Source organism: Scardinius erythrophthalmus, assembly GCF_964197995.2.
Source record: "Scardinius erythrophthalmus genome assembly, chromosome: 2".
Classification (NCBI taxonomy): domain Eukaryota; kingdom Metazoa; phylum Chordata; class Actinopteri; order Cypriniformes; family Leuciscidae; genus Scardinius; species Scardinius erythrophthalmus.
The window spans coordinates 21096301-21121400 of NC_138222.1; the positions used below are offsets into that span (position 1 = coordinate 21096301).

The following is a 25100-nucleotide window of genomic DNA, read 5'->3' on the forward strand; positions in this document are numbered from 1 at the left end:
ATGCAACTGGTCTTAATAGATTCCTTGGGTCAAGACGAGAACATAGATACCAAGGTTTCCTTATTTGGCCTAGCTTCCTGTCCGCCATCTTGATTTTCAGTCAAAACCTACTTTTTCGAACTCCTCCTAGACCGTTTGTCCGATTTTCACCAAAATCGAATCGTATCATCTCCAGACTGTGCTGACTAAAAGTTATGGATTTCGTGTCTATAGACGAAACCGTTTTCGTATAGCGTAGCAGCAAAGTTGAGGCATGATGCTAAAAGCACTATTCAGGCTTTATCTCTGCAATGCCTTGACATATTGACACCAAACTTTGTATGTGTCATTGTCACTTCACTCTGACCACATCACATCAGTTTTGTAACTGCGCCACAGATTGGTCGAAAGTGATAATCCATTAAATCATATTTCGAATGACTTTTTATATGATTTTTCAGCCATTTCGCCTAAAATCCTCTTTAAATGTATTTAATTGCTCATTGTTGCAGTTGGTCTGACACCTTCAGCCATGTTGGCATATCCTGTCGTCTGCTTGCGCTTGGCCCCGATAATTGCTGCTTGCAGCTATATTTATTATTATTATTCTTCCGACTGGGCGTCTATGGCAGCCCATAGAACCGATTGCGGGAAAGTTGTTTTGGTTTGACATTCTGATAGAGGACAGTCCCAACATTAAATACAGCAATTTTTGTGTTTCTAAGTCATTCCCTCTAGCGCCACCACCTGTCCAAAGTTTCACTTTTATTTTGCTAATAACTTTTGAACTGTAAGGCCAATCAGCGAAATTCTTTTTCCCTCTGATTCCTGAGCTCATGCCGATTCGATTGCACCATATGCCGTCATTTTTCGTCATTAAAATATGGCCGCCATTTTGATTTAATCTTAAAAGCTACTTTTTCGAACTCGTCCTAGACGGTTTGTCCGATTTGCACGAAAATTGAACCAGATCATCTTCAGGCAGTGCTTACCAAAAGTTATGGAATTCAAATTGATTCGTCAAACCGTTTTCGATAAACGCACGAATACATTTTACGTAGCGCTAGCAAAATCAGTCGTAAGGCCGTATCTCCGCAACGGTTTATCGTATTCAGACCAAACTTGGTACTTGTACTCACAAGCATGACCTGAGGCTACATGCTGTGTTTCGGCGCAGCGCCACCTACTGGTCCGGAGATATGAAAAATGGCTATTTTTGCTTATAACTTCTGAACAGTTTGTCCAAAAATCATAAAATTGGTCTCGTTAGATTCAGGGCGACATGCCGAGTTGACTGATATCCAATTTTACCATATCGGTCATTTTGGCTGTCGGCCATTTTGAATTTTGTGCTAAAATTCTGTATTTTATGAACGCATGAACGGATTGTTACGAAACGTGGTATGGGTCATCAGCACAATGCCCTGAATGAGCCTGAGAAGTTTCGAAACAGCGCCACCTAGTGGTGAATTTTTTTTTTCAAACGCTTATAACTTTGGGTGTGGTCGACTTATTTTCACGAGACTAGTCTAATTAGTCTCCTGAAACCTTGCCGAGTCCAACGATACCAAACATTCTAGGTTTTGCCTTACGGTTTGTGTAGCGTTGTGATTTAGCGCTTAAAAAACATTTGGCTATATCTTCGAAACCGATTGTCCGATCGAGACGAAACCTCCGTCAGAAGTTTGGAAACATAGGTCGATAGCTATACGCCAATGCCCAAATGTGAAAATATTGATGTTTAGGGGTAGTAAAATTCAAACAAAGTCATGTGTCAGTCATTTTTTACATGTTTTTTCATATAAATGTCTATAACTCTAAAGCGAATTGAGATATTTTCACCAAAACTGACACACATATGCATGGGCTCACTCTGAGGACACGTAAAAAAAATTGTGGGACTTAGCCTCTTGGTGGCGCTATAACAGAACAAAACATTAAATTCCCATTGACTTCAATACAGTTTTGTGAAATAAAATGCTATTTTCATTCACAATCTACTTTTTCGAACTCCTCCCACACCGTTTGTCCGATTTTCACCAAAATCGAATCATATCATCTCCAGACTGTGCCGACTAAAAGCTATGGATTTTGTGTCGATTGACGAAACCGTTTTCGTATAGCGCAGCAGCAAAGTTGAGGCATGATGCTAAAAGCATTATTCAGGCTTTATCTCTGCAATGCTTTGTCATATTGACACCAAACTTTGTATGTGTCATTGTCACTTCACTCTGACCACATCACATCAGTTTTGTAACTGCGCCACCTATTGGTCAAAAGTGATAATCCATTAAATCATATTTTTATTTACTGTTTCTATGATTTTTCAGGCATTTTGCCTAAAATCCTCTTTAAATGTCTTTAATTGCTCATTGTTGCAGTTGGTCTGACACTTTCAGACATGTCGGCATGTCTTGTCTTATTCTGCTTGGCCCCGGTAATTGCTGCTTGCAGCTATATTTATTATTATTATTATTCCGCTCTTGGAGTCTATGGCAGCCCATAGAACCGATTGCGGGAAAGTTGTTTTGGTTTGACATTCTGATAGAGGACCGTCCCAACATTAAATACACCAATTTTGGTGTTTCTAAGTCATTCCCTCTAGCGCCACCACCTGTCCAAAGTGTCACTTTTACTTTGCTAATAACTTTTGAACCGTAAGGCCAATCAACAAAATTCTTTTTTCCTCTGATTTCTGAGCTCATGACGATTCGATTGCACCCTATGACGTCATTTTCCGTCATAAAAATATGGCCGCCATCTTGAATTTTCAAAAAAAGCTACTTTTTCGAACTCGTCCTAGACGGTTTGTCCGATTTGCACGAAAATTGAACCAGATCATCTTCAGGTAGTGCTGACAAAAAGTTATGGAATTCAAATGGATTCGTCAAACCGTTTTCGATAAACGCACAAATACATTTTACGTAGCGCTAGCAAAAACAGTCGTAAGGCCGTATCTCCGCAACGGTTTATCGTATTCAGACCAAACTTGGTACATGTACTCACAAGCATGACCTGAGGCTACATGCTGTGTTTCGGCGCAGCGCCACCTACTGGTCCGGAGATATGAAAAATGGCTATTTTTGCTTATAACTTCTGAACAGTTTGTCCAAAAATCATACAATTGGTCTCGTTAGATTCAGGGCAACATGCCGAGTCGACTGATATCCAATTTGACCATATCGGTCATTTTGGCTGTCGGCCATTTTGAATTTTGTGCTAAAATGCTGTATTTTAACAACGCATGAACGGATTGTTACAAATCTTGGTATGGGTCATCAGCACGATGTCTTGAAGAAGTGTGAGAAGTTTCGAAACAGCGCCACCTAGTGGTGAATTTTTTTTTTCAAATGCTTATAACTTTGGGTGTGGTCGACGTATTTTCACGAAACTCATCTCCTTAGACTCCTGAATCGTTGCCGAGTCCAACGATACCAAACATGCTAGGTTTCGCCTTACGGTTTGTGTAGCGTTGTGATTTAGCGCTTCAAAAACATTAGGCTATATCTTCGAAACCGTTTGTCCGATCGAGACGAAACCACCGTCAGAAGTTTGGAAACATAGGTCGATAGCTATACGCCAATGCCCAAATGCGAAAATATTGATGTTTAGGGGTAGTAATATTCAATCAAAGTCATGTGTCAGTCATTTTTTACGTGTTTTTTCATATAAATGTCTATAACTCCAAAGCAAATTGAGATTTTTGCACCAAAATCGACACATATATGTATGGGCTCACTCTGAGGACACATAAAAAAAATGGTGGGACTGAGCCTCTTGGTGGCGCTATAATAGAACAAAACATGAAATTCCCATTGACTTCAATGCAGTTTTGTGAAATAAAATGCTATACTTAACAAATGCATTGGTGTAATATTACGAAACTCAGAATGTGCCATCAGCACCATCCCCTGAAGGTACCCAAAATATTTAGAGACAGCGTCACCTAGTGGTCAAAAGTTATAATAGCATTTCCAAAACTGCTAATAACTTTTGAATACATCGGCCTATGTAAATACCACTGGTCTTAATAGATTCCTTGGATCAAGCCGAGAACATATATACCAAATTTTCCTTATTTGGTCAAACTTCTTGTCCGCCATCTTGATTTTCATTCAAAACCTACTTTTTCGAACTCCTCCTAGACCGTTTGTCCGATTTTCACCAAAATCGAATCGTATCATCTCCAGACTGTGCCGACTAAAAGTTATGGATTTCGTGTCGATAGACGAAACCGTTTTCGTATAGCGCAGCAGCAAAGTTGAGACATGATGCTAATAGCACTAATTAAGGCTTTATCTCTGCAATGCCTTGAAATATTGACACCAAACTTTGTATGTGTCATTGTAACTTCATTCTGACCACATCACATCAGTTTTGTAACTGCGCCACCTATTGGTCGAAAGTGATAATCCATCAAATCATATTTTTAATTATTGTTTCTATGATTTTTCAGGCATTTTGCCTAAAATCCTCTTTAAATGTCTTTATTGCTCATTGTTGCAGTTGGTCTGACACTTTCAGACATGTTGGCATGTCTTGTCGTCTTATTCTGCTTGGCCCCGGTAATGGCTGCTTGCAGCTATATTTATTATTATTATTCTTCCTTCTTCCGACTGGGAGTCTATGGCAGCCCATAGAACCGATCGCGGGAAAGTTGTAATGATTTGACATTCTAATAGAGGACAGTCTCAACATTAAATATACCAATTTTGGTGTGTCTAAGTCTTTCCCTCTAGCGCCACCAACTGTCCAAAGTTGCACTCATGTTTATGCTAATAACTTTTGAACCACTAGGGCTAGAAACAAAATTCTTTTTTCCTCTGATTCCTGAGCTCATGACGATTCGATTGCACCATATGACGTCATTTCCGTCATAACAATATGGCCGCCATTTTTAATTTATCTAAAAAGCTACTTTTTCGAACTCGTCCTAGACGGTTTGTCCGATTTGCACGAAAATTGAACCAGATCATCTACAGACCATGCTGACAAAAAGTTATGGAATTCAAGTTGATTCGCTTAACAGTTTTCGATAAACCCACGAATAAATTTTACGTGGCGCTTGCGAAAACAGATGTAAGGCCGTATCTCCGCAACGCTTTATCGGATTCAGACCAAAATTGGTACATGTCATCACAAGCATGACCTGAGGCTACATGCTGTGTTTCGGCGCAGCGCCACCTACTGGTCCGGAGATATGAAAAATGGCTATTTTTGCTTATAACTTCTGAACAGTTTGTCCAAAAATCATAAAATTGGTCTTGTTAGATTCAGGGTAACATGCCGAGTCGACTGATATCCAATATTACCATATCGGCCATTTTGGCTGTCGGCCATTTTGAATTTTGTGCTAAAATGCTATATTTTAAGAACGCATGAACGGATTGTTATGGAACTTGGTATGGGTCATCAGCCCGATGTCCTGAAGGAGCGTGAGAAGTTTCAAAACAGCGCCACCTAGTGGTGAATTTTTTTTTTCAAATGCTTATAACTTTGGGTGTGGTCGACTTATTTTCACGAAACTCATCTTTTTAGACTCCTGAATCGTTGCCGAGTCCTATGATACCAAACATGCTAGGTTTCGCCTTACGGTTTGTGTAGCGTTGTGATTTAGCGCTTAAAAAACATTTGGCTATATCTTCGAAACCGCTTGTCCGATCGAGACAAAACCACCGTCAGAAGTTTGGAAACATAGGTCGATAGCTATACGCCAATGCCCAAATGCGAAAATATTGATGTTTAGGGGTAGTAAATTCCAAACAAAGTCATGTGTCAGTCATTTTTTACGTGTTTTTTCATATAAATGCCTATAACTCTGAAGCGAATTGAGATATGTTCACCAAAACTGACACACATATGTATGGGCTCACTCTGAGGACACGTAAAAAAAAATGTGGGACTGAGCCTCTTGGTGGCGCTATAATAGAACAAAACATGAAATTCCCATTGACTTCAATACAGTTTTGTGAAATAAAATGCTATTTTCATTCAAAACCTACTTTTTCGAACTCCTCCTACACCGTTTGTCCGATTTTCACCAAAATCGAATCATATCATCTCCAGACTGTGCCGACTGAAAGTTATGGATTTCGTGTCGATTGACGAAACCGTTTTCGTATAGCGCAGCAGCAAATTTGAGGCATGATGCTAAAAGCATTATTCAGGCTTTATCTCTGCAATGCCTTGACATATTGACACCAAACTTGGTATGTGTCATTGTCACTTCACTCTGACCACATCACATCAGTTTTGTAACTGCGCCACCTATTGGTCGAAATTGATAATCCATTAAATCATATTTTTAATTATTGTTTCTATGATTTTTCAGCCATTTTGCCTAAAATCGTCTTTAAATGTCTTTAATTGCTCATTGTTGCAGTTGGTCTGACACTTTCAGACTTGTTGGCATGTCTTGTCGTCTGATTCTGCTTGGCCCCGGTAATTGCTGCTTGCAGCTATATTTATTATTATTGCAGATAAAGTACTAATTGTTGGTGATTTTAATATACACATCGATAATGAAAAAGATGCATTGGGATTGGCATTTAAAGACATTGTAAATTCAATTGGAGTTAGACAACACGTGTCAGGACCTACTCATCGTCGTAATCATACTCTAGATCTAATATTATCACGCGGAATAGATGTGGATGCCATTGAAATTCTGCAGCAGAGCGATGACATCTCAGATCATTATCTAGTCTTGTGTAATTTGCATTTAGCCAAGGCTGCAAAGCCGACTCCGTGTTTCAAATATGTGAGACCTATCACTTCTGCTACTAAAGATTGCTTTATTAATAATCTTCCTAATCAGTTTCATCATCTCAGCATCTCAGATAGCTTAGAAGAACTAGATATTACAACAGAAACGTTTAACTCTCTCTTTTCCAGCACTTTAGACACAGTTGCTCCGTTGCGCTTAAAGAAGATTAAAGAAAATAGTCCAACGCCGTGGTACAACGAGCACACTCGGGCCCTTAAGAGAGCAGCCAGAAAAATGGAGCGCAACAGGAAGAAAACAAAACTAGAGGTATTTCGCATTTCATGGAAAGAGAGCTCAATTACTTACAGAGAGGCTTTAAAAGCTGCTAGATCTGCTTATTTTTCAACCCTATTAGAAGAAAATAAACATAATCCTAGGTATTTATTTGAAACGTGGCTAAACTAACGAAAAATAAAGCTTCAAGCACCGAAGTTTCCAAGCAACACAGCAGTAATGACTTTATGAACTTCTTCACTTATAAGATTGATAATATCAGGGACAAAATTATAACTATGCAACCGTCTACTACAGTATCGCATCAGGCAGTGCATTGTAGTCTCCCTGAGGAAAAATTTGATTCATTCGTTGCTATAGGAGAGGAAGAATTTACTAAACTCATTAAATCATCTAAATCTACAACATGTATGTTAGACCCTATACCGACTAAGCTACTGAAAGAAATACTTCCAGAGGTCATAGATCCTCTTCTTAATATCATTAATTCGTCTTTGTCTCTAGGATACGTACCAAAAAACTTTAAGCTGGCTTTGATTAAACCGCTTGTTAAAAAAACGCAACTTGATCCTTCAGAATTAGTCAATTACAGGCCGATCTCGAATCTACCTTTTCTGTCAAAGATATTAGAAAAGGCAGTATCCTCACAACTGTGTTCCTTTCTTGAAAGAAATTATATCTGCGAGGATTTCCAGTCCGGATTTAGACCGTACCATAGTACCGAAACAGCTCTCGTTAGAGTCACAAATGATTTGCTCTTATCATCCGATCGTGGTTGTATCTCTCTATTAGTGTTACTCGATCTTAGCGCTGCATTTGACACCATCGACCACAACGTTCTTTTAAATAGATTAGAACATTATGTTGGCATTACAGGAAATGCACTAGCATGGTTTAAATCATACTTATCTGACCGTTATCAGTTTGTAGCAGTAAATGATGAGATGTCTCATCGATCACAGGTTAAGTATGGCGTACCACAAGGCTCAGTATTAGGACCGCTGCTGTTCACTCTGTACATGCTACCATTAGGAGATATCATTAGGAAACATGGAATTAGCTTTCACTGTTATGCTGACGATACTCAGCTCTATATTTCTTCAAAACCTAACGAAACTTATCAATTCACAAAATTAACGGAATGCATAGCGGATATAAAAAATTGGATGACTTGTAATTTCCTACTTCTAAATTCTGAAAAAACAGAGTTTCTAATTATTGGACAAAAAACTTCCTCACGTAATAATCTAGAATACTGTCTAACACTTGATGGCTGCTCTGTTAAGTCTTCGTCGTTGGTTAGGAACCTGGGTGTGCTCTTTGATACCAATCTTTCATTTGAAAGTCACGTGTCTAGTATCTGTAAAACTGCATTTTTCCATCTTAAAAATATATCTAAATTACGTCATATGCTCTCATTGACAAATGCGGAACAATTAGTTCATGCGTTCATGACCTCAAGGCTAGATTATTGTAATGCTCTACTGGGTGGTTGCCCTGCACGCTTAATAAACAAACTACAGCTGGTCCAAAACGCAGCAGCTCGAGTTCTTACCAGAACCAGGAAGTATGACCATATTAGCCCAGTTCTGTCAAAACTGCACTGGCTCCCTATTAAACATCGCATAAATTTTAAAATATTGCTGATTACTTACAAAGCACTGAATGGTTTAGCTCCGCAGTACTTGAGCGAGCTCTTAACGCATTATAGTCCGTCACGTCTATTACGATCTCAAAATTCCGGCCAGTTGATTATACCTAGAATATCAAAATCCACTGCTGGCGGTAGATCCTTTTCCTATTTAGCACCAAAACTCTGGAACAGTCTTCCTACCATTGTCCGGGAAGCAGACACACTCTGTCAGTTCAAAGCCAGATTAAAGACACATCTCTTTGACCTAGCTTTCACATAATACATTATAGACTTCTATAATTTAATGTTATGCTGCATAGATTAGGTCAGCCGGAACCGGGAACACTTCCCAAAAATCCTGATGTACTCGTTACATCATGAGAAGAATGGCATCTACGCTAATTTTAGTGTCTGTGTTTATCCCAAGGTTTTTCCTGCAGCCTGCCGGATCCAGGCCGTATCCAGATCTGACGAAGGACCTTCACCTGGACCGATGACAACGCAGTGCTGAAGTGCCAACTAGTCTCTCCCTATGGAGGATCCCACTACCACTCTACAGATAAGGCGTTGTCGGGAAAATTCGTCTTGCGGTCCTACCCCAAAGCAACAAATAAAATAAAATTCCTTATCAAAATTTATAAGGAAAGACAAGTATTTTGTTTAGGCTTGGCTTGTAGGGAATTCCAAACCTGCGTATATTCTAACGCACATAACTATAGAACCCATTCTAAATGCGCATGTGACCGCCATCAGCGTTTCTCACAGGTTCGCGTTTAAAGTCTGTGTAGAGAGAATGGTGTCGTCTTAGCGGCCCCTAATTTAATAACAAATGATCATTGCGACGGAACCAAATCAATTAAAACTAACTTTAGATGGAAATAACTTAACTCTGCTGTAAAGCCGAAACAATCTCTGTTACCTTAAATTATACGCTTATCTCTGTAAAGCTGCTTTGAGACAATCTACATTGTTAAAAGCGCTATATAAATGAAGATTATTATTCTTCATTGTTCCGACTGGGAGTCTATGGCAGCCCATAGAACCGATTGCGGGAAAGTTGTAATGGTTTGACATTCTGATAGAGGACTGTCCCAACATTAAATACACCAATTTTGGTGTGTCTAAATCATTCCCTCTAGCGCCACCAACTGTCCAAAGTTTCACTCATGTTTATGCTAATAACTTTTGAACCACAAGGGCTAGAAACAAAATTATTTTTTCGTCTGATTCCTGAGCTCATGGCGATTCGATTGCACTATATGACGTCATTTTTCGTCATAATAATTTTTCCGCCATTTTGAATTTTCCGAAAAACCTACTTTTTCGAACTCCTCCTAGGCCGTTGCTCCAATTTTCACGTAAATTGAATCAGATCATCTTCAGACCATGCCTACAAAAAGTTATGGAATTCGTGTTGATTCGTCGAACCGTTCTCGAATACCATGCAAACAAATTTTATGTAGCGCTTGCGAAAACAGACACAAGTCTGTATCTCCTCAACACTTTATCATATTCAGACCAAACTTGGTACTTATCATCACAAGCATGACCTGAGGCAACATGCTGCGTTTCGATGCAGCGCCACCTACTGGTCCGGAGATATGAAAAATGGCTCTTTTTGCTTATAACTTCTGAACCGTTTGTCCAAAAATCATAAAAGTGGTCTCTTTAGATTCAGGGCATCATGCTGAGTCGACTGATATCCATTTTTCCCCAATCAGCCATTTTGGCTGTCGGCCATTTTGAATTTTGTGCTAAAATGCTGTATTTTAGGAATGCATGAACGTATGGTTACAAAACTCGGAATGGATCATCAGCACGATGCCCTGAAGGAGCCTGAGAAGTTTCGAAACAGTGCCACCTAGTGGTGAATTTTTTTCCCAAATGCTTCCAAATGCTTATAACTTTGGATGTGGTCGACTTGTTTTCACGAAACTCATCTTTTTAGACTCCTGAATCGTTGCCGAGTCCAACGATACCAAACATGTTAGGTTTTGCCTTATGGTTTGTGTAGCGTTGTGATTTAGCGCTTAAAAAACATTTGGCTATATCTTTGAAACCGCTTGTCCGATCGAGACGAAACCACCTTCAGAAGTTTGGAAACATAGGTCGATAGCTAATCGCTAATGCCCAAATGCAAAAATATTGATGTTTAGGGGTAGTAAATTCCAATCAAAGTCATGTGTCAGTCATTTATTACGTGTTTTTTCATATAAATGTCTATAACTCCGAAGCGAATTGAGATATCTTCACCAAAATTGACACACATGTATGGGCTCACTCTGAGGACACAAAAAAAATGGTGTGACTGAGCCTCTTGGTGGCGCTATAACAGAACAAAACATGAAATTCCCATTGACTTCAATACAGTTTTGTGAAATAAAATGCTATACTAAACAAATGCATTGGTGTAATATTACGAAACTCAGAATGTGCCATCAGCTCCATCCCCTGAAGGTACCCAAAATATTTCGAGACAGCGCCACCTAGTGGTCAAAAGTTATAACAAAATTTCCAAAAAGGCTAATAACTTTTGAATAAATCTGGCTATTGAAATCCCACTGGTCTTAATAGATTCCCTGGGTCAAGCCGAAAACATAGATACCAAGTTTTCCTTATTTGGCCAAACTTCCTGTCCGCCATCTTGATTTTCATTCAAAACCTACTTTTTCGAACTCCTCCTAGACCGTTTGTCCGATTTTCACCAAAATCGAATCGTATCATCTCCAGACTGTGCCGACTAAAAGTTATGGATTTCGTGTCGATAGACGAAACCGTTTTCGTATAGCGCAGCAGCAAAGTTGAGGCATGATGCCAAAAGCACTATTCAGGCTTTATCTCTGAAATCCCTTGAAATATTGACACCAAACTTTGTATGTGTCATTGTCACTTCACTCTGACCACATCACATCAGTTTTGTAACTGCTCCACCTATTGGTCGAAAGTGATAATCCATTAAATCATTCTAAATTACTTTTTATATGATTTTTCAGCCATTTCGCCTAAAATCCTCTCTAAATGTCTTTAATTGCTCATTGTTGCAGTTGGTCTGACACCTTCAGCCATGTTGGCATATCCTGTCATCTGCTTGCGCTTGGCCCCGATAATTGCTGCTTGCAGCTATATTTAGGGGCCAAGCACCGAAGGTGCGTAGGCACCTATTGTATCTGTTCCCGTTCCTATTATTATTATTATTCTTCCGTTTCTTCCGACTGGGAGTCTATGGCAGCCCATAGAACCGATTGCGGGAAAGTTGTAATGGTTTGACATTCTGATAGAGGACAGTCCCAACATCAAATCCACCAATTTTGGTGTGTCTAAGTCATTCCCTCTAGCGCCACCACCTGTCCAAAATTTCACTTTTATTTTGCTAATAACTTTTGAACCGTAAGTCCAATCAACAAAATTCTTTTTTTCTCTTATTCCTGATCTCATGCCAATTCGATTGCACCCTATGCCGTCATTTTCGTCATAACAATATGGCCGCCATTTTGAATTGTCCTTAAAAGCTACTTTTTCGAACTCGTCCTAGATGGTTTGTCCGATTTGCACGAAAATTGAACCAGATCATCTTCAGGCAGTGCTGACCAAAAGTTATGGAATTCAAATTGATTCGTTAAACCGTTTTCGAAAAACGCTCGAACTAATTTTACGTAGCGCCTGCAAAAACAGTCGTAGGGCTCTATCTCCGCAACGGTTTATCGTATTCAGACCAAACTTGGTACATGTCATCACAGGCATGACCTGAGGCTACATGCTGTGTTTCGGCGCAGCGCCACCTACTGGTCCGGAGATATGGAAAATGGCTATTTTTGCTTATAGCTTTTGAACAGTTTGTCCAAAAATCATAAAATTGGTCTCGTTAGATTCAAGGCAACATGCCGATTCGACTGATATCCAATTTGACCATATCGGCCATTTTGACTGTCAGCCATTTTGAATTTTGTGCTAAAATGCTGTATTTTATGAACGCATGAACGAATTGTTACGAAACTTGGTATTGGTCATCATCACGATGTCCTGAAGGAACCTGAGAACTTTAGAAACAGCGCCACCTAGTGGTGAATTTTTTTTCCCAAATGCTTATAACTTTGGGTGTGGTCGACTTATTTTCACGAGACTCATCTCATTACAGTCCTGAATCGTTGCCGAGTCCCACGATACCAAACATGCTAGGTTTCGCCTTACGGTTTGTGTAGCGTTGTGATTTAGCACTTAAAAAACATTTGGCTATATCTTCGAAACCGATAGTCCGATCAAGACGAAACCTCCGTCAGAAGTTTGGAAACATAGGTCGATAGCTATACGCCAATGCCCAAATGCAAAAATATTGATGTTTAGGGGTAGTAAATTCCAAACAAAGTCACGTGTCAGTCATTTTTTACGTGTTTTTTTCATATAAATGCCTATAACTCAAGCGAATTGAGATATTTTCACCAAAACTGACACACATATGTATGGGCTCACTCTGAGGCCACGTAAAAAAAATTGTGGGACTGAGCCTCTTGGTGGCGCTATAATAGAACAAAACATGAAATTCCCATTGACTTCAATACAGTTTTGTGAAATAAAATGCTATTTTCATTCAAAACCTACTTTTTCGAACTCCTACACCGTTTGTCCGAATTTCACCAAAATCGAATCATATCATCTCCAGACTGTGCCGACTGAAAGTTATGGATTTCGTGTCGATTGACGAAACCGTTTTCGTATAGTGCAGCAGCAAATTTGAGGCATGATGCTAAAAGCATTATTCAGGCTTTATCTCTGCAATGCCTTGACATATTGACACCAAACTTTGTATGTGTCATTGTCACTTCACTCTGACCACATCACATCAGTTTTGTAACTGCGCCACCTATTGGTCGAAAGTGATAATCCATTAAATCATATTTTTAATTATTGTTTCTATGATTTTTAAGCCATTTTGCCTAAAATCCTCTTTAAATGTCTTTAATTGCTCATTGTTGCAGTTGATCTGACACTTTCAGACATGTCGGCATGTCTTGTCTTATTCTGCTTGGCCCCGGTAATTGCTGCTTGCAGCTATATTTATTATTATTATTATTCCGCTCTTGGAGTCTATGGCAGCCCATAGAACCGATTGCGGGAAAGTTGTTTTGGTTTGACATTCTGATAGAGGACAGTCCCAACATTAAATACACCAATTTTGGTGTTTCTAAGTCATTCCCTCTAGCGCCACCACCTGTCCAAAGTGTCACTTTTACTTTGCTAATAACTTTTGAACCGTAAGGCCAATCAACAAAATTCTTTTTTCCTCTGATTTCTGAGCTCATGACGATTCGATTGCACCCTATGACGTCATTTTCCGTCATAAAAATATGGCCGCCATCTTGAATTTTCAAAAAAGCTACTTTTTCAAACTCGTCCTAGACGGTTTGTCCGATTTGCACGAAAATTGAACCAGATCATCTTCAGGTAGTGTTTTCGATAAACGCACGAATACATTTTACGTAGCGCTAGCAAAAACAGTCGTAAGGCTGTATCTCCGCAACGGTTTTTCGTATTCAGACCAAACTTGGTACATGTACTCACAAGCATGACCTGAGGCTACATGCTGCGTTTCGGCGCAGCGCCACCTACTGGTCCGGAGATATGAAAAATGGCTATTTTTGCTTATAACTTCTGAACAGTTTGTCCAAAAATCATAAAATTGGTCTTGATAGATTCAGGGCGACATGCCGAGTCGACTGATATCCAATTTTGCCATATCGGCCATTTTGAATTTTGTGCTAAAATGCTGTATTTTAACAACGCATGAACGGATTGTTACGAAACTTGGTATGGGTCATCAACACGATGTCCTGAAGGAGTGTGAGAAGTTTCGAAACAGCGCCACCTAGTGGTGAATTTTTTTTTTCAAATGCTTATAACTTTGGGAGTAATAGACTTATTTTCACGAAACTCATCTCATTAGACTCCTGAATCGTTGCCGAGTCCAACGATACCAAACATTCTAGGTTTCGCCTTATGGTTTGTGTAGCGTTGTGATTTAGCGCTTAAAAAACATTAGGCTATATCTTCGAAACCGTTTGTCCGATCGAGACGAAACCACCGTCAGAAGTTTGGAATCATAGCTTGTTAACTAAATGTCAAAGCCCAAATGCGAAAATATGGATGTTTAGGGGTAGTAATATTCAATCAAAGTCATGTGTCAGTCATTTTTTACGTGTTTTTTCATATAAATGTCTATAACTCCGAAGCAAATTGAGATTTTTGCACCAAAATCGACATATATATGTATGGGCACACTCTGATGACACATAAAAAAAATGGTGGGACTGAGCCTCTTGGTGGCGCTATAATAGAACAAAACATGAAATTCCCATTGATTTCAATACAGTTTTGTGAAATAAAATGCTATACTAAACAAATGCATTGGTGTAATATTACGAAACTCAGAATTCGACTTCAGCACCATCCCCTGAAGGTACTCAAAATATTTCAAAACAGCGTCACCAAGTGGTCAAAAGTTATAACAAAATTTACAAAAAGGCTAATAACTTTTGAATAAATCTGGCTATTGAAATGCCACTGGTCTTAATAGAGTCCTTGGGTCAAGCCGAGAACATAGATACCAAGTTTTCCTTATTTGGCCGAACTTCCTGTCCGCCATCTTGATTTTCAGTCAAAACCTACTTTTTCAAACTCCTCCTAGACCGTTTGTCCGATTTTCACCAAAATCGAATCATATCATCTCCAGACCGTGCCGACTAAAAGTTATGGATTTCGTGTCGATAGACGATACCGTTTTCGTATAGCGCAGCAGCAAAGTTGAGGCATGATGCTAATAGCACTATTCAGGCTTTATCTCTGCAATGCCTTGACATATTAACACCAAACTTTGTATGTGTCATTGTCACTTCACTCTGACCACATCACATCAGTTTTGTAACTGCGCCACCTATTGGTCGAAAGTGATAATCCTTAAAATCATATTTTTAATTATTGTTTCTATGATTTTTCAGCCATTTTGCCTAAAATCCTCTTTAAAATCTTTAATTGCTCATTGTCGCAGTTGGTCTGACACTTTCAGACATGTTGGCATGTCATGTCGTCTTATTCTGCTTGGCCCCGGTAATTGCTGCTTGCAGCTATATTTATTAGGGGCCAAGCACCGAAGGTGCGGAGGCACCTATTGTATCTGTTCCCGTTCTTATTAGGGGCCAAGCACCGAAGGTGCGTAGGCACCTATTGTATCTGTTCCCGTTCCTATTATTAGGGGCCAAGCACCGAAGGTGCGGAGGCACCTATTGTATCTGTTCCCGTTCTTATTATTATTATTCTTCTTTTTTTTCTTCCGACTTGGCGTCTATGGCAGCCCATAGTACCGATTGCGGGAAAGTTGTTTTGGTTTGACATTCTGATAGAGGACAGTCCCAACATTAAATACACCAATTTTGGTGTTTCTAAGTCATTCCCTCTAGCGCCACCAACTGTCCAAAGTTTCACTTTTATTTTGCTAATAACTTTTGAAATGTAAGGCCAATAAACAAAATTATTTTTTCCTCTGATTCCTGAGCTTATGCCGATTCGATTGCATCCTATGACTTCATTTTCCGTAGTAAAATAGGGCCGCCATTTTGAATCATTCGAGAAACCTACTTTTTCGAACTCGTCCTAGACGGTTTGTCCGATTTGCACAAAAATTGAACCAGATCATCTTCAGGCAGTGCTGACAAAAAGTTATGGAATTCAAATTGATTCGTCAAACCGTTTTCGATAAACGCACAAACAAATTTTACGTAGTGCTTGCAAAAACAGTCGTAAGGCTGTATCTCCGCAACAGTTTATCGTATTCAGACCAAACTTGGTACATGTAATCCCAAGCATGACCTGAGGCAACATGCTGCGTTTCGTCGCAGCGCCACCTACTGGTCCGGAGATATGAAAAATGGCTATTTTTGCTTATAACTTCTGAACAATTTGTCCAAAAATCATAAAATTGGTCTCGTTAGATTCAGGGCAACATGCCGATTCGACTGATATCAAATTTTACCATATCGGCCATTTTGACTGTCGGCCATTTTGAATTTTGTGCTAAAATGCTGTATTTTAAGAACGCATGAACGGATTGTTACGAAACTCGGTATGGGTCATCAGCACGATGTCCTGAAGGAGCGTGAGAAGTTTCGAAACAGCGCCACCTAGTGGTGAAACTTTTTTTTCAAATGCTTATAACTTTGGGTGTTGTCGACTTATTTTCACCAAACTCATCTCATTAGACTCCTGAATCCTTGCCGAGTCCAACGATACCAAATATGCTAGGTTTCGCCTTATGGTTTGTGTAGCGTTGTGATTTAGCGCTTAAAAAACATTTGGCTATATCTTCGAAACCGTTTGTCCGATCGAGACGAAACCACCGTCAGAAGTTTGGAAACATAGGTCGATAGCTACACGCCAATGCCCAAATGCGAAAATATTGATGTTTAGGGGTAGTAAATTCCAATCAAAGTCATGTGTCAGTCATTTTTTACGTGTTTTTTCATATTAATGTCTATAACTCTTAAGCGAATTGAGATATTTTCACCAAAATCGACACACATATGTATGGGCTCACTCTGAGGACACATAAAAAAAATTGTGGGACTGAGCCTCTTGGTGGCGCTATAATAGAACAAATCATGAAATTCCCATTGACTTCAATACAGTTTTGTGAAATAAAATGCTATACTAAACAAATGCATTAGTGTAATATTACAAAACTCAGAATGTGCCATCAGCACCATCCCCTAAAGGTATTCAAAATATTTCGAAACAGCGCCACCTAGTGGTCAAAACTTATAACAACATTTCCAAAAAGGCTAATAACTTTTGAATAAATCTGGCTACTGAAATGCCACTGGTCTTAATAGATTCCTTGGGTCAAGCCGAGAACATAGATACCAAGTTTACCTTATTTGGCCAAACTTCCTGTCCGCCATCTTGATTTTCATTCAAAACCTACTTTTTCGAACTCCTCCTAGACCGTTTGTCCGATTTTCACCAAAATCGAATCGTATCATCTCCAGACCGTGCCGACTAAAAGTTATGGATTTCGTGTGGATAGACCAAACCGTTTTCGTATAGCGCAGCAGCAAAGTTGAGGCATGATGCTAATAGAATGAATAGAATAGAATAGAAATGAATACTATTCAGGCTTTATCTCTGCAATCCCTTGAAATATTGACACCAAACTTTGTATGTGTCATTGTCACTTCACTCTGACCATATCACATCAGTTTTGTAACTGCGCCACCTATTGGTCGAAAGTGATAATGCATTAAATCATTTTTATTGACTGTTTCTATGATTTTTCAGCCATTTCGTCTAAAATCCTCTTTAAATGTCTTTAATTGCTCATTGTTGCAGTTGGTCTGACACCTTCAGCCATGTTGGCATATCCTGTCATCTACTTGCGCTTGGCCCCGGTAATTGCTGCTTGCAGCTATATTTGGGTTTAGTTTCATTCTTCAACAACCGTTGAGCTGATTAGCCTTCTAGCAAAGCGATTCAGTTTAACGTTTGTTCTCTTCGGCTTCAGCGCACACAGCAATGATGTAATTTGAAACAGTAAGCCTAATATTAAATATGTTTAATATTACTGTAATATTAAAAATGTTTAATTAAAAAAAATATATACATTGATGCGTTAATAACAACAATATTTTGTTCTTGTATTATTTTCATCAAATTTTCATCCTGGTTTGATTAAAATAATGTCCTTATAGAGCTGGTAAGTCCCGCCCATCCGCTAACCCCGCTGGACCTCTAGGTTGAAAAATCGTCAATGCAAGTGAATGGGAGAAAATAATTATTTTCTGGTCCCGTTTGAATTGTACCATGAATGTGAACATATGTTGTCTGTGAATTTTTTATATAACTTTTCATGTTACGAGTTTGACAGTATATGGTATGATTCTTCGGCTAGCAGTTGTGGAAAAGACATAACGAGAAAGACTACATGTCGCCTATGTGACGTCACCCCATAAAGTTGACTTACCCGTGGTTTTCGCCAACCTCAACGATTTTGTCCTCTCCCTGAAAGAAGGCGGTGAAGTGCACCAAAGACATAGCCATGTTTAGCGGGATCCGTGAGCTAGTGTCCGTGTGCTAGTGGTGTTGACGTTTCAAACGCGTCGAAAGCAGCGAAGAGTTGTAGTCCACAAAGTGCTCTCACACAAAGTCTAACCGTATCAAACTTCTACCCACTAAATTGTAGCATTCTTTACACGAAAAGTTATATAAAAAAAATTCACAGACAACATGTGTTCACATTCATGGCAAAATTCAAACGGGACCAGAAAATAATTATTTTCTCACATTCACTTGCATTGACGATTTTTCAACCTAGAGGTCCACTTGGGGTTAGCGGAAGGGGCGGGACTTACCAGCTCTATTGTCCGTGCGGAGGCTATTCCATTTTATTTATCCATGGCACATGCATTTTGTTTCTTTATATGCAGCCCAATGTTATCCAATGACTTGTTTGCATTATTTAGGTGTTTTATAAAAAAAATTTTAGGCAATAGATTTTTTGGAGCACTTTACAATAAGGTCTCATTTGTTAATGCATTAACTAACAGGCGAGCAATAGCCTTTGTTAATGTTAATTAATAAAATAGCCTATTTGTTTTCATGTTAGTTCACAGTGCATTAACTAAAGTTAACAGATACAACTTGGATCTTAATGTCTTAGAAAATGTTGACCTTAATAAATGCAGTAGAAGTATTGTTCATTAATTGTTGGATCATGTTAACTAATGCTAACAAAATGAAACCACATTATAAAGTGTTACCATTTTTTAATAAAGAAAGTTGGCCATAGGAGCATAAAATTAATTTCAAAAGTTTAAGAGTCTTACACTGGTTCAAACTAGGATACTGTATTTTATGTTTGATTTATGTTGTATATAAATATTTTAATTTAGATTTATTGGCCAAAAATATCGATTATCGGCTTTCAAATGAAAAGAATTATCGATTAACAGTATCGGCCAAAATGTTCATATCAGTGCATCCGTAGTTTCAGCCAACACCCTAGACTTGCTATTTAGTCTAAACGATGGCACGAGCACAATAAAGCTGACTTTGAGTGAACTGCACTTCTGTGTGTGTGTGTGTCATTCTTGGTCCCCAGATCTGGTGTTTTACTCTTCATTGATCATTGACTTCATTCTGACATCCAATTTTTTCTAACAATATCTAAGTTTCTAGTACCATCATTGAGATTCATCAACATGGCAGCATTTGCTATCAGTCTTTATAAATTATGTCAATCCTTATATTAAAAATCACATTGTTTTAATACAAGATATGGGGGCAAAAAAAGATATGGGGGCTCCTGTATGAGTTCTTGTTTTTTAAAACATTTATGACATGATATAATTTAACAATGACACGAGCAAGAGTGTCGTTTTTCAGAATATCAGCAGATTGCAAACATGATTGATTTCATACAACAGTTAAATAAACTGCAATTTAGCATTAAATTACATTTTAGAAATAACATTGTCAATATTGATGTTTTCGCCAATGAAAAAGTTCTAAAAGCAAAGCTGTTGCACTTCTCCGCTTCTTAGTGGTGTTTTGTTCGTGAACTAATCTTTTTTTTATTTAATGATTTGGGTGAGTCAATGAGCCATTCATAAAGACAGACAAATTTGTTTCATTCCTGAATGAATCAGCCATTTTGTACAAATTGATTTCTCTACATTAGTTGACTTCCATAAGATATTAGGCTACGTTCACACTGCAGGCTGAAACGACCCAATTCCGATTTTTTTGCCCCTATGCGACCTGTATCTGATCTTTTCATGACAGTCTGAACGACACAGATCCGATCTTTTCAAATGCGACCCAGGCCACTTGGGTATGTGGTCCCAAATCCGATACATATCCGATCTTTTGAAATGCGACTTCAGTGTGAACGGCCAGGTCGCATGTATCCGACCCGCAGGTCATTGATACGCGAAAAACGTCATAAGTCTGCATTGAAGTAGTCGTCGGTTTTGAAAACGGACTGCATATTCGTTGAGCTGAGGTAAATCTGCCGAACGCGTCGACCTCGACGAGCCCGTTAATTAAAAAAAAAAAAAGCCCACGGCCATTATATATACGTTATGTTAACTTATTTGTGCTGAATCTGATATTAGATAGGTCAGCGGCTGCTGTCTGGCTCTTGTGTAACGGTCGCTGCGTGCGCTCGTGTGTGTGTGTGTGTGTGTGAGAGAATCACAGTTAGTTAAAGCAGAGACGGGCTCTGGTTAAAGTTTAGCTACTTCCGCAAACAACAAGTGACGTCGTTGACCGTTGAGTACTCTTCTGCGCATGCGGGTCACTTCTGGGTCATTTCACGTTCACACAGGAGATCACAAAAGGTCGCATTTAATTGGAAATGTGAACGGCCTTGCAAAAAAATCGAATTTTTTCAAAAAATCGGAATTGAGCATTAAGCCCTGCAGTGTGAACGTAGCACATTCCTTTAACATTGTTATACCATGCTTAATACCTCAAGATCCCACTCCCAAAAAAAAAATGTCTGTGCAACAGAGCTGTATAAAATACAACAAAAGCTGAAAAATCAACACTGTTCTTTTTCTAGATTCCCCCAGAGACGTTCATCCAAAGGTCTCTATTCTCAAACATTATTTACATCACTGTACATGCACACATAAAATTGTACACAGATCATCACTTACACCACGTAGTCTACCGGGGCAGATTCCACATGCTGACTTGGGTGCCTTGCCAGTCTTCTTGGTATACAGGTATACAATGCGGTTACCTGGAGTACGGGACCTGAGTGACATGATGTAGTCATTAAATACAGCTTTTGATGTTTACACAAGACACTCTATTCTATGGGAACATCGGTACACGGTGAAGATCTATTTGAATCAATGCATTTATCACACTCACAGTCTAGTCTTGTTTGAAGCAGTGTTGTAGGAAAGCCTACGGCGGTAAGTCAGGCGCTGCACCATATTGACCTGAAAAAAATTACAAGATCTTTATGTCTGAATAAGAGATGGCAAAGCCTATGTGGAGTTCAGGCTTAATAGCGGAATAAGCATAATTTAGAGTAAGCTAAACATATACAGACACCTGTCAAATATGCGTAAAACGAAATGTTGTAAAGACCATATCAAATGTAAAATCGTAGTCTGATGGGTTCGTGTTTGTACGGAACGTGAATGATAACTTCACCGAGTAATCACAAGAAAAAAAAATCTGTTATTGAGAGTATTAATTGACTTAATATAGCAAGTGTATCTTCGATTTGACTGTGAACAACACATATAACTCTAAATATCATATATTTTATCTTCAGAAACGGCAGATGACGATGGATATTTGAATCATATTTTAAGCGCAAAGACAATCCACCATACCTTCTATCGCTGCAGGCGGAAGAGGAAGAACAAGAGGCGGGGTGAAAGTTCAAAATCTGCCCGCAACGGAAACAATACGTTTGCAAAGAGCAAAATAAAAGCAGTTTTTTAAAATAGTCTATGCTATTTCTAAATATTATAATAAATATTCTATAAAATAGTATACACATTTTTGTAATAATTGTAATGCAAATTTATTAATTAAAAAAGTAACTAACTGAAACCTGGCAATTGAGCTTTACAAAGTGCAGGGTATTTTTTATTATTAATTTTTATTTTGAAGATTTTTATCTATATTTAAATTTCCCCTTGCATTTTTTCTTTCGTCTTGGTTTTGATTTAAAAATATATTTACAAAGAATTGTAAATGTAATATAGCCTACATATGGCTATATGCAGAGCCCGTCTACGGACCATAGACAGTATATAAAAGTTGAAACCTATGGGCTCGCTCTGTCCATTTCTTTTACCTGTCTATGGCGCGGGTTCGGCAAAAGTGCGCATCTGATCAAGGGCGCAAATCGACCACATGGGGGAGCTCGCGAGCACCCTTCTGAGATCTAAAAATGAGAAATGGGACATATCCCTCCTCGTCTCCTCTCTCCTCCGTCCTCCATCCTATGACCCGGAAACCGATCGAGCTCAGCCATCTTGAAGGACATCTCAATTCTCTAGTAATTGCACCGCGAGGAGTCGAGGATCGAGGAGTTAGGAGGCTTCCTGAGGAGTCATGAGCGAGGATACACAGGTGGATCCTATGCGGAAGAGTTTTATCGACTTAAACGTGACGCACGTCTAAATTCTCCTCCCCCTTCACATCGGTCACAATCATTTTAATGTATACTTTACCTTTGCACTTGCAGTTTAAATAAACCACACATCTCACATATTTCAACAGGGTATCTTGCTTTATTATTATTTATTATGAATTTCTTAAATAAACCAACTTCAACAACATAAGGGCAGATCCTTTGAGTGCTGCTGATGACGCGATGAAGTGACGCTTGAGTGATCAAGTATTCCAATGTATAAAAAAAAGTTACATTCGATTCCTCCGTCCTCGCATCTTTTCCTTGCAGCCTTCCCTCGCATCCTACAGGGGGCGGAGCTGAGACGCGAGGAAAGGAAGCGAGGAGAGGAAACGAGGATGCACAAATAAGAATTGAGAAGCACCCTATGGGTGGATCAGAGGATCTGCCCTCATGTTGTTGAAATTTGTTTATTTAAGAAATTAATAATAAATAACAATAAAGAAAGATACCTTGTTGAAATATGTGAGATGTGTGGTTTATATAAACTGCAAAAGTAAAGTATAAATCAAAATTATTGTGACCGGTGTGAAGGGGGAGGAGAATTTATACGTGCGTCACGTTTTAGTCGATAAAACTCTTCCGCATAGGATGCACCTGTGTATCCTCGCTCATAACTCCTCAGGAAGCCTCTTCACTCCTCGATCCTCGACTCCTCGCGGTGCAATTAGAGAATTGAGATGTCCTTCAAGATGGCTGTGCTCGATCGGTTTCCGGGTCATAGGATGGAGGACGGAGGAGAGAGGAGACGAGGAGGGATATTGAGAAGCACCCACTGTCTTGACTCTTGACATTTCAGACTTCTTCCCGACAGTCAAAGCGGCATCCTTGTTTTTTTTTTTTTTTTTTTTTTATTATTATTATTATTGAACAGTATCAATTTACAAACTCAAATAGGGAACAATAATATGCAGACAAAAATAACTCCATTCGTATATCTGTGCATATACGCCTATGCTTACATAGGTTCATATGTATAGAACAAAAAAACAAAAAACAACTGCATATTTAGTACAATAAACAAAAGCATAATTTAAACATTTAAGAGGGTTACAAATTGCAAGGAAAAATAAATAAATAAATCTTAGACAAAACAAGACAAGATCTTAGAAAGAAAGAGACTCATACATGTTTTATACAGTTTACAAAGGGACTGATTTGGATAAGTATTTAATGGATGCTAGATAATTCTTACATTCATTTTTAAAACAAGTTAAAGAGGGTTTACTGTTATTCCACTTGCTTTTATGAATATGATATTTACGCAAGGAAATAATAATGTTTAACATCAATGACATATTTTTAGAGAGACCATCTACATATATCAATACCTGAGATATATTTAGTGAAGGAATATCAGTACCAATACTTAGCCAGCTGTAAAGATCCTGCCAGAATTTCAGTGTGACCGGACAAGAAAAAAATAAATGTTCAATGGTTTCAGGCTCTTGAGCAAAATCCGCATAAATCTACTTCTTTTCCGTAAGATTTCAGCAGCAGGATAAACATTATTGATGATTCTAAACTGCATCTCCTTTATTTTAGGTATAATTGGCCATTTAAGATAATAACAATACTTGTTACTGAATGTTTCATTTTCATTAATTTTAACTTTTGTTGGTGTATTGAAATCGTAAAATAATTTACTTTTAAATAAATTTCCAGTTACTTTGTTATTGCACTTTTTATCCCAAATGTACACTTCTCCAATCTTCAACTCAGGCAATTTAACAGATACATTTGAATATGTAAGTGTGTTTTGTATTATTTGTTTTAGTGGAAGAGGGATTGCTCTACAAACACTATTAAATTCTCTAAAATAACATTTTACCGCAAATTTCTCTATGAAAGAATTATATTGAATAAACTGACCAGCTTCATCTATCAAATCAGCAACAAATAAAACTTTTTTCTCCAACCACTCTTGTTTGAATAATGATTTCCTATTTAACATAATGGTCCTATTATTCCACAGGGTAGATCCATGAGGTGTGAAGTTGTGAGTAAATATCATTTTCCAGTATTGCAAGATCTGCTTGTGAAAATTTGAAAGCTTAATTTAGAAATCTCAAGATCACATTTCAGCAAAAACTCCAGTCCTCCGACTCTCTTGAATACACACTTTGGTATATGAAACCACATTGAATTAGGCTGTGCTAAATATGATTTTATCCAATTCAGCTTGAGTAATCATTGATTCAAATTCAGTGGCTTTCAGCCCTCCATTTTTATAGTCTTTAATCATCTGGGATTTTTTTATATAATGAGTTTTATTTTTCCAAATA

The 25100-nt window shown here is 38.5% G+C and overlaps 1 protein-coding gene across 1 annotated transcript in view; it reads right to left on the reverse strand.

The window, feature by feature from the left end:
• rpl34 (ribosomal protein L34) overlaps positions 1–22467 on the reverse strand; it is a 37460-nt gene extending 14993 nt beyond the window's left edge. Inside the window, exons 1-3 of the mRNA XM_081359827.1 lie at positions 22007–22467; positions 21534–21604; positions 21314–21413 (exon numbers count right to left, since the gene is read on the reverse strand). Of these exons, the coding sequence (XP_081215953.1) occupies positions 21314–21413; positions 21534–21598 (165 nt within the window). The 5' untranslated portion in view covers positions 21599–21604; positions 22007–22467. The remainder of the gene's footprint in view (positions 1–21313; positions 21414–21533; positions 21605–22006) is intronic.
• Between the last annotated feature and the right edge of the window lie 2633 nt (positions 22468–25100).